Source organism: Mus pahari, chromosome 8 (genome assembly GCF_900095145.1).
Source record: "Mus pahari chromosome 8, PAHARI_EIJ_v1.1, whole genome shotgun sequence".
Classification (NCBI taxonomy): domain Eukaryota; kingdom Metazoa; phylum Chordata; class Mammalia; order Rodentia; family Muridae; genus Mus; species Mus pahari.
This window is the reverse complement of record NC_034597.1, coordinates 46,816,709-46,825,018: the sequence shown is the minus strand read 5'-3', so window position 1 is coordinate 46,825,018 and position 8,310 is coordinate 46,816,709. Positions and strand designations below refer to the sequence as shown.

The window sequence follows — 8,310 nt, the reverse complement described above, 5'->3', positions numbered from 1 at the left end:
TGCTGAGGGGAGGCAGCCTTACCTGGTACTTACTACCACTACTTGGGTGGCCCTCAGCAAGCTAGTAATATTTTTGGACCTCCATTTCTTCCATGTTTGTCAGGAAAATTAAAAATAATAACTATAATATCTTTGCTATATTATTTACTGGGCATTTATTCAATATGGTCATTATTCAAAGCACTTCACACTGATAGTTTATTTAATCACAACGTTTTTTCTTCTATTATTGTTTTATTGTTGTTAGAGTTTTTTGTTTATTTTTTGTTTGGGGGGGTTGTTTTTTGTTTTTGTTTTTGTTTGTTTGTTTTGTTTTTTTGAGATTATGTAGCAGAAACTAACCTGTCACTCCTTTTCTAACCCAGGCTGGCCTTGAACTTGGGATTCTTTTTCTTCTCCCATGTCTTGAGGTTACAGGTGTTCTCCAAGACATCCAATCCAGCCTTTTAACTTTTTCACTTAGGGTCTTTTTCACTAAGCCCAGGCTGGCTTCAGACTCAGAGCCCTCCTGCCTCAGCCTCCGAAGTGCTAGGATTACAGGTGTGAGCCACCAAGTTAGGCAGTTAGGCTGAGTCATATTTTTAATCATTCTGCTTTGGCTTCCACATGTGGTCCGCTCTGTGTGTGTGTGTGTGTGTGTGTGTGTGTGTGTACACTCGTGCTCACGTACATCAAAAATACAGAGCTCCCATCACAGTGCCAGGAGCGAAGATAACCAGTGACTTAGCTCTTTCCCCCATGGGACTGAAGTACACAAGGCCTGAAGAAGCAGCCCTTTTCTTCTAAAATAGGTTACAGGACCTAGAAAGGGGCCAGGCAGGTAGTGGATACTTTAAATCTGACTCCATGGCTCAAGATGAATGAAAGTAGAGAGGACACAGGATGAAGACAATTGCAACAGCCTTAGTGGCAACTGCACTAAATGGTTATTACAGAGACTGAAAAGCTTTGAGAACACTGCCATTTAGTGCAACAGTGACAATAAAGCAGGCACTTGCGGGGGGGGGGGAGACCCTTTTTTAGCTTTTATAGTTTGAAATATCTCTGGGACATATAGGCGATACTACATTTTTCTTTCTTCTGGTTTTCCAAGACAGGGTTTCTCTGTGTAGCCCTGGCTGTTCTAGAATTCGCTCTGTAAGCCAGGCTGGCCTCGAACTCAGAGAACTGCCTGCCTCTGCCTCCTGAGTGCTGGGATCAAAGGTGTGAGCCATCACTGCCCAGTGACACTCAATTTTTTAAAAAACTAGAAATCTCACTATTATCTTAAACTCTAGAACCTCCTGGGTCGATTCCCCTTAGAAGTTGACATTACAAACAGCACCACTGCCTCTAGCCTTTGACTATGTCAATACATACATATACTGCTATATAATTGTCATTATCATTATGCTGTGGACATCTGGACTGGAGAGAGGTTTGGGTGCCATCATCTTCCAGATAGTAACCATGAATGTGGATGAAATCAAGAGAACAGGAAGGAAACTGAGAGCTTTTGGCAGCCAGAACTCGCTGATAGCAGGTTGCTGAAGAACTTCTTCACCTAAACTGGAAAGGGACTCTAGTCAGCCTGGGTATGGCAAACATGGCACTGTCAGGCCTTGCCCTTCTCCCCACTCCCTCTGCCTTGCTAAAAACCGTTAGATTGAGTTCCTAAAGCTAACTACCAGGATCCATTCTCTTATTCCATTAAGATTAATCACCTCATTCCAACACAGGATTTCTTCCCCTTTTACCTTTATAAACTGCATTTTCCTATGGGTTACATCTGTCACCTCCCTATTCAAAGGCAGTCCTTTGTCTCCCCCACCCCAACTCCATCCCCCTTCCCTTTCCCCTTCTCCATCTCCTGTCTCATCTCTTATTCCTATATACTTCGTCCCTCTAGGGCAAATAAAGCTCCTTTGTCCTGAGAATTTGGTCTTGGGGTGTCCTGAGCCGACACACACACACACACACACACACCCCTCTGGGCGCTAAGACAAATTGGTTGACACACACGCAGCTCCCTCGCCAGGCCTGCAGGGGGCGCAGCGCCTCGTCTCCGCACCTCACACAGCACGGAGCCGCTCTAGCCACACCGGGACTCGGTGGCGGCCAGAGTTGCACGTCCTGGCACCTCCTCCCTGAGCAGGTGGGTTCGCCCGTGGAGGAGGGGGTGCAAGGGTCCGCGGGAGGGACGGACGGACGGGCGGGCACTGCTCTCTCCATGCGCGGCGTGTGCCTTGGCCCTGACGGTCCTGGCGGGTGGGGCTTCGGAAAGATCCGTGGGAACGGAGGCCGGGGTTGTGGTGAGCGCTTCCTCCTGACCTCACAGTGCCAGCCACCGGCCCCCTTTTTACACAGGGGATCCTTAGCCTGGGCCTCCTGGCAGCTTCCGGGAAACACCTGAGGGGCGGGGCCGTGTGGGCGGAGTTCTGTGATTGACATCTCTCTCGGCCGACTGACCGGGCTACCTCCGGACCCCTCCCTCCCCTGTCCCCAACGCTGAGCCGAAACCATGGTGAGAACCCGGAGCTCAGCCCCTTTCCCCTGCATGCCCATGCCCTCATCCCATGTGGCTGTCTCGGCGGGGCTTCTGCAAGTCTGCCCTTGCAAGGCAACCTGCGTTCATATCATCCTATCCTCATATCCCTGGTAGCATGGGCGCCTGAAGGTGAAGACGTCCGAAGAGCAGGCAGAGGCCAAAAGGCTAGAACGGGAACAGAAGCTAAAGCTCTACCAGTCAGCCACTCAAGCTGTCTTCCAGAAGGTGGGGCCCTCAGAGGTAGTCCCCAATAATACAGAGACCAAAAGCTTGACCCTAGAGGCAAACTGTAGGGATCCAAATCTTGATTCTGTCTGTTGTTGCTGTATTGCCTTGTGCGAGTCACTGGAACTGTTTTCATCTGTAAAATGGAGCTAATGATTGCACAACCTGCAAAGATTAAGTGAGAAAATACCTGTTAGGCCGTGTAAGGTTTTGCACAGTACCTGTTGCATAGTGCCACTACTGACTGGTTCAGAGGTTTATAATGGTTAACCTAGAGCTGGGGAAATGTGGTCTCTGACCCTATAACCTGTCTTCACAGCGGCAGGCTGGCGAGCTGGATGAATCCGTCCTAGAACTGACAAGCCAGATTCTGGGAGCCAACCCTGATTTTGCCACCCTCTGGAACTGTCGCAGAGAAGTGCTCCAACAGCTAGAAACCCAGAAGTATGTAGTAGTTCAGGTCTCTGCCCTGGCCCTTGCTTGGATGCAGAACTGGAGGAGGACTGGAATAGCTGGGCATAGAGATAGGGTAGTGGGGGACTAGATACAAGAAGGGAGGGACAAGTTGGGGTCGGATGTTGGAAGGCTCTAACCCCCCTTTCTCTTGGGGTCCAGGTCCCCTGAGGAGTTGGCTGCTCTTGTGAAGGCAGAACTAGGCTTCCTAGAGAGCTGTCTGCGTGTGAACCCTAAGTCCTATGGCACTTGGCACCACCGCTGCTGGCTGCTCAGTCGCCTGCCTGAGCCCAACTGGGCGCGGGAGCTGGAGCTGTGTGCTCGTTTCCTCGAGGCCGATGAGCGGAACTGTACGTGTCCACAGTCCTGTCCCTACAAACCTCATGGGCCCCCGCATCCTGGCACTGGGTCCTCAGAGCGCGGAAGGATACGCAGGATCCAGCACCAGCATCTACTTTGGTAGCGCTGGAAGGGATGGCGCAGCCAGATGCAGTCTATGTAGTTTGCATGGAGGAATTGCTAGGGCTCTCTGAGAGGATTCTGGGGGCTGTCTGTCCGTGCAGTAGCTCCTCTTTGCCCTGCTTCTGAGATAGGCTCCCTCCCTCAACCTCCCTAGTTCACTGCTGGGACTATCGGCGATTTGTAGCAGCACAGGCTGCTGTCGCGCCTGCAGAGGAGCTAGCCTTCACTGACAGCCTCATCACCCGGAACTTCTCCAACTATTCCTCCTGGCATTATCGCTCCTGCCTCTTGCCCCAGCTGCACCCCCAGCCAGACTCTGGCCCCCAGGGACGGCTCCCTGAAAATGTACTGCTGAGAGGTGAGTGAGCCTAGACCAGCAGATCTCAATCTGTGGCCTGCGGCCCCTTTGGGAGTTGATCAACCCATTTCACGGGGATCGCCTAAGACCATCGGGGATATTGGGTATTTATACATCATGATTCATCACAGTAACAAAAATTACAGTTAGCAAGGAGTAACGAAAATCATGCTATGGTTGGGGGGTCACCACAACATGAGGAACTGTGTTAAAGGATTGCAGCACTAGGAAGGCTAAGGACCAGAGGCTAGAGGATCCTGGCAAGGATTCTGCAGGAGCACCCCAGCCCTGATGGCTGTCTAAGCCTGCTCTGAGCCACCTTATTGAGCCCCTTCTCCTTACTGGCACATGCAGTTCCTGCGTGAGGCCGGGGTACAAGTGAGCCTTGGGCTGGAGAGCTGTTGGGATGTCTAGGATCCTACCGTGCTGACGCAACCCCATACCTTCCTGGCCCCCACAGAGCTGGAGTTGGTGCAGAATGCCTTCTTCACTGACCCCAATGATCAGAGTGCCTGGTTCTATCACCGCTGGCTCCTGGGGCGGGGTAAGCAGGGGGGAAAGGGCAGGATGTTTGAGACTTAGAAAGAAACAAAGACAACATTTAAGGCAAACCGAGGCTGTCTCTCTCCCTAGCGGAGCCCCACGATGTTCTGTGCTGCCTGCACGTGAGCCGGGAAGAGGCCTGTCTGTCAGTCTGCTTCTCTCGTCCCCTGATAGTGAGTCAAGCGGGTTTTTTTTTTTAAGCTCACCGTGGTGAGACCCTGCGTCTGAGGCCGTGAGGACTAAGGAGTCTCTCTTTGTTCCCCGTGGCAGGTGGGCTCCAAGATGGGGACCTTGCTACTCACGGTTGACGAGGCACCCTTGAGTGCGGAGTGGAGGACTCCAGATGGCAGGAACCGGCCCAGCCATGTCTGGGTATCCCGGGATTGGTGGGGCAGGTCTAGGGTGGGACAGTCAGAAAAGCAGTGAGGTACTACATTTCCTTGACCTGTGCTCTCAGCTCTGTGACCTGCCCGCCGCCTCTCTCAATGACCACTTGCCCCAGCACACGTTTCATGTCACCTGGACAGGAAGTGACACTCAGAAGGAGTGTGTGCTTTTAAAAGGTGATGCTGTCTAAAGCTCCCCTCCCCTCGGCAGTCCCCCAGCCTCCTCTCTCCTCCCCTCACAGTGTCCCATCCAACTACTTAACCTTTCCCCTAGGCCACCAGGAGTGCTGGTGCCGCGACTCGGCCACCGATGAACAACTGTTCAGGTGATGACAAGGAGCCCATGGGCAAAGAGAGGGGTTCTAGACACTGGGCAGTTGGGGCAGGAGGCATGGGCCCACGGAAGGAGGATGGCTTAGAACTCTGGGCTGTGGGCAACATACCTTCCCTAACCTCCCCGCTCTCAGGTGTGAGCTGTCCGTGGAAAAGTCCACAGTGCTACAGTCCGAGCTTGAGTCCTGTAAAGAGCTGCAGGAGCTGGAGCCTGAGAATAAATGTGAGAGCCGAAGCCAGCTCCCAAGAACCACAGGGAGAAAACCTGTCCAGGGAACCTCCCCGAGTAGAAGGTCTCAAGAGACTATAAACCTCTCTCCACCTTCTCCCTAGGGTGCCTGCTGACCATCATCCTGCTGATGAGGGCACTGGACCCCCTCCTCTACGAGAAAGAAACACTGCAGTACTTCAATACCCTCAAAGCAAGCTGGGCCGCAGGGAGGACAGACCAGGGGAGGCCCAGTGGGCCATTAGAAGGCAGGGACCCCCCCATAACTACCTGCTCCTTCCCCACCAGGCTGTGGACCCGATGAGAGCAGCCTACTTGGACGACCTGCGCAGCAAGTTCTTGGTGGAAAACAGTGTTCTCAAGATGGAGTATGCGGACGTGCGCGTGCTGCACCTGGCTCACAAGGTATGGGCTCAGCATAGGCCCCTTCCCTAGGTCCCTTCCTCCTGCTGTCTTCCCCACCAGGTTGACCCCACCATCTTCCTTGTAGCCTGCTGCTTCATTAGGTCTTGCTTCCTGTCAGTTCTTCATCCTGCTTCTTCCCTGGTTTTAAGTCCTGACCCATCAAAGCTGGACTAGGAAAGTGTAGCTCATTAGTAAGGCCCTGGGTTCAATTCCCAGTGTTGCCTTTTACCACCCATCTGTGCATTCCTATGCCTTTCACACTGGCTGGGGCCCCCAGAACCTAAATCCCAAATCATTTCTGGAGATTTCTGAAAGCTGCCCAGGCTCTGCTTTTTGTGTTTCTATTCATCTTAACAAATCTGTTGTACCTTGTCACTGCCGACCAGCACAGGCCCATTCCTAGCTTTCTGTTTGCTGTAGGACATGCCACTCTCCTCTGTCCCATACACTAACCACCCTTCCATAACTATCTGTCTGTCCCCTGTCCCTGACATAGCACATACTCCTATATACCAGGCTGTTTTTTTCTTACATGAGGCTAGCCTCCAACAGGGGTCTTGTGAGGTCCATGTGGAACAGGTGGCTGAAGATGTCCTGGTGCCTGCTGAGTGTTTCGCCCCTCCCCCTCCTCCTAGGATCTCACAGTGCTCTGCCATCTGGAACAACTGCTCTTAGTCACTCATCTTGACCTGTCCCATAATCGTCTCCGAGCCTTGCCCCCAGCCCTGGCTGCTCTGCGCTGTCTTGAGGTAAAGTATCCATCCCTCCCATTCTGTCCCGGGTGTCCCTTTGCTACTCAGAAGTTTGCCTGTTATGGCGGGACCTTCTGACCTCTGACCCCTGCAGGTAACCGCTTTGCCACCCCCCTTGACTACCCAGGCTGGCCCTGTGAGCTCTTTCACACACCTAAGCTGGTCACTCTGGGCTCCTCCATGGCTGTACTGGTCCCAGGCTGTGTGTTTGACCTTATGCTTCTTCAACTCCCTGCTCCTCAGGTGTTGCAGGCCAGTGATAACGTCCTGGAGAACTTGGATGGCGTGGCTAACCTTCCCCGGCTGCGGGAGCTGTTACTATGTAATAACCGTATCCTCCCTTCAGTCTACTGTGCAGACAGCTTCTAGGGCAAGGAGCAGGCTGCAGGGAGACAAACCGCAGACGCAGACAGCAGACAGCTCATAGGGCAAGGAGCAGGCTGCAGAGGGACAAACCACACAGGCAGACAGGGTCATCTCAAGGCAGGACAGGAAACAGGGCTTGGGCAGGGTGAGCTGAGGGGAGCGGATAGCCTGAGGCTGTCTGTGACTATGATTAACTTTGATTCTGGAGTTCTGTAGCGTGTGACTTCACAAGCCAGAGTTCAGAGGCAGGCAGCCTGTGGAGATCCTTAGGAACCACAGAATAGTTTAGAAATCAGGAAGTTCCATATTTTTAAGAATTCTTTGATCCCTCTTGGAATCGGAGGGTTAGAGCATCTTTAACCCACATTCCCACATAGCCACTTATAAATACTAAGAGCCACTTGAGAGCCCTCTCCACCTCTCTTTATGCCCCCACAAGGTCCTGCTTCCCACAGCCCCCTCTTCAGCCAGGCATTCTACAGTTTCTGCTAAGGGCTTTATTTCCCCTGGGGAAGGGCATAAGAAACCATCAGACTTGCTTCCAAGCAGCAGCTCCAGCTCTGGGGTATCCAGTAGCAGACAGTGGGTGGGGTAGAGCTACTGAGCTTTCCTTGACTCGACCGCCCAAGGCCTCCAGCAGTCTGCCGCACTTCAGACTCTTGCCTCCTGCCCCAGGCTAGTCTTCCTCAACCTGCAGGGCAACTCGCTGTGCCAAGAAGAGGGCATCCGGGAGCGTTTGGCTGAGATGCTACCGTCTGTCAGCAGCATCCTCACCTAGGAGGCCCATCTCACCCTCACCCTTTAACTTATTGGGACTGAATAAAGAATGGAGAGGCCCCTCTAGGCTGCCAAGCTACCATTACTGCTGCCATGACAACACTTCCTCCATTACCACCACTGTGAATTTTGGAGAAAGGAAGGGAGGGGCTCTGGGGTATGGGGCCACTGTCCTGTGACACTGTCTACCAAGACCCTCGGTGTTTATGGCTGGTCAGGACCAGAGCTGGGTTTGAGTTCACCATCAGTTTTGGGCTGTTGTGGGGCCTGAGCTTGAAGCTGGGATAGGAATTGGGATCAGGTTGTCGTTTGGATTGCACATCAGAAGAGCTGTCTCAGGACTGGAGAGATGGCTCAGTGGTTAAGAGCACCAACTGTTCTTCTGAAGGTCCTGAGTTCAAATCCCAGCAACCATATGGTGGCTTACAACCATCTGTAATAAGATCTGACACCCTCTTCTGGTGTCTGAAGACAGCTACAGTGTACTTACATAT

At 52.6% G+C, this 8,310-nt stretch overlaps 1 protein-coding gene across 2 annotated transcripts; it reads left to right on the top strand.

The window, feature by feature from the left end:
* Window positions 1–2,075: 2,075 nt before the first annotated feature.
* On the top strand, window positions 2,076–7,891 carry Rabggta (Rab geranylgeranyltransferase subunit alpha). 2 transcript variants are annotated; one of them, XM_029541586.1, is made up of 17 exons: window positions 2,076–2,134; window positions 2,347–2,503; window positions 2,642–2,752; window positions 3,072–3,196; window positions 3,368–3,555; window positions 3,822–4,025; window positions 4,486–4,569; window positions 4,659–4,741; window positions 4,839–4,940; window positions 5,026–5,131; window positions 5,229–5,280; window positions 5,422–5,510; window positions 5,621–5,709; window positions 5,805–5,921; window positions 6,557–6,670; window positions 6,917–7,004; window positions 7,669–7,891. In XM_029541586.1, exons 2-17 carry the CDS (start codon window positions 2,501–2,503, stop codon window positions 7,815–7,817), a joined length of 1,704 nt encoding a protein of 567 aa, XP_029397446.1. In that variant the 5' UTR covers window positions 2,076–2,134; window positions 2,347–2,500; the 3' UTR covers window positions 7,818–7,891. The 2 variants fall into 2 exon arrangements, with proteins under 2 accessions (XP_029397446.1, XP_021058977.1); XM_021203318.1 differs by lacking the exon at window positions 2,076–2,134 and having other exon boundaries at window positions 2,159–2,503.
* The last annotated feature ends 419 nt before the right edge of the window (window positions 7,892–8,310 follow it).

Excerpts from the sequence above, each read along its gene's own strand:
- Rabggta (XM_029541586.1), top strand. Across the intron at positions 5,132-5,228 it reads GGAGTGTGTGCTTTTAAAAG|GCCACCAGGAGTGCTGGTGC; the intron begins GTGATGCTGTCT and ends CCTTTCCCCTAG. Across the intron at positions 5,281-5,421 it reads ACCGATGAACAACTGTTCAG|GTGTGAGCTGTCCGTGGAAA; the intron begins GTGATGACAAGG and ends CCCCGCTCTCAG.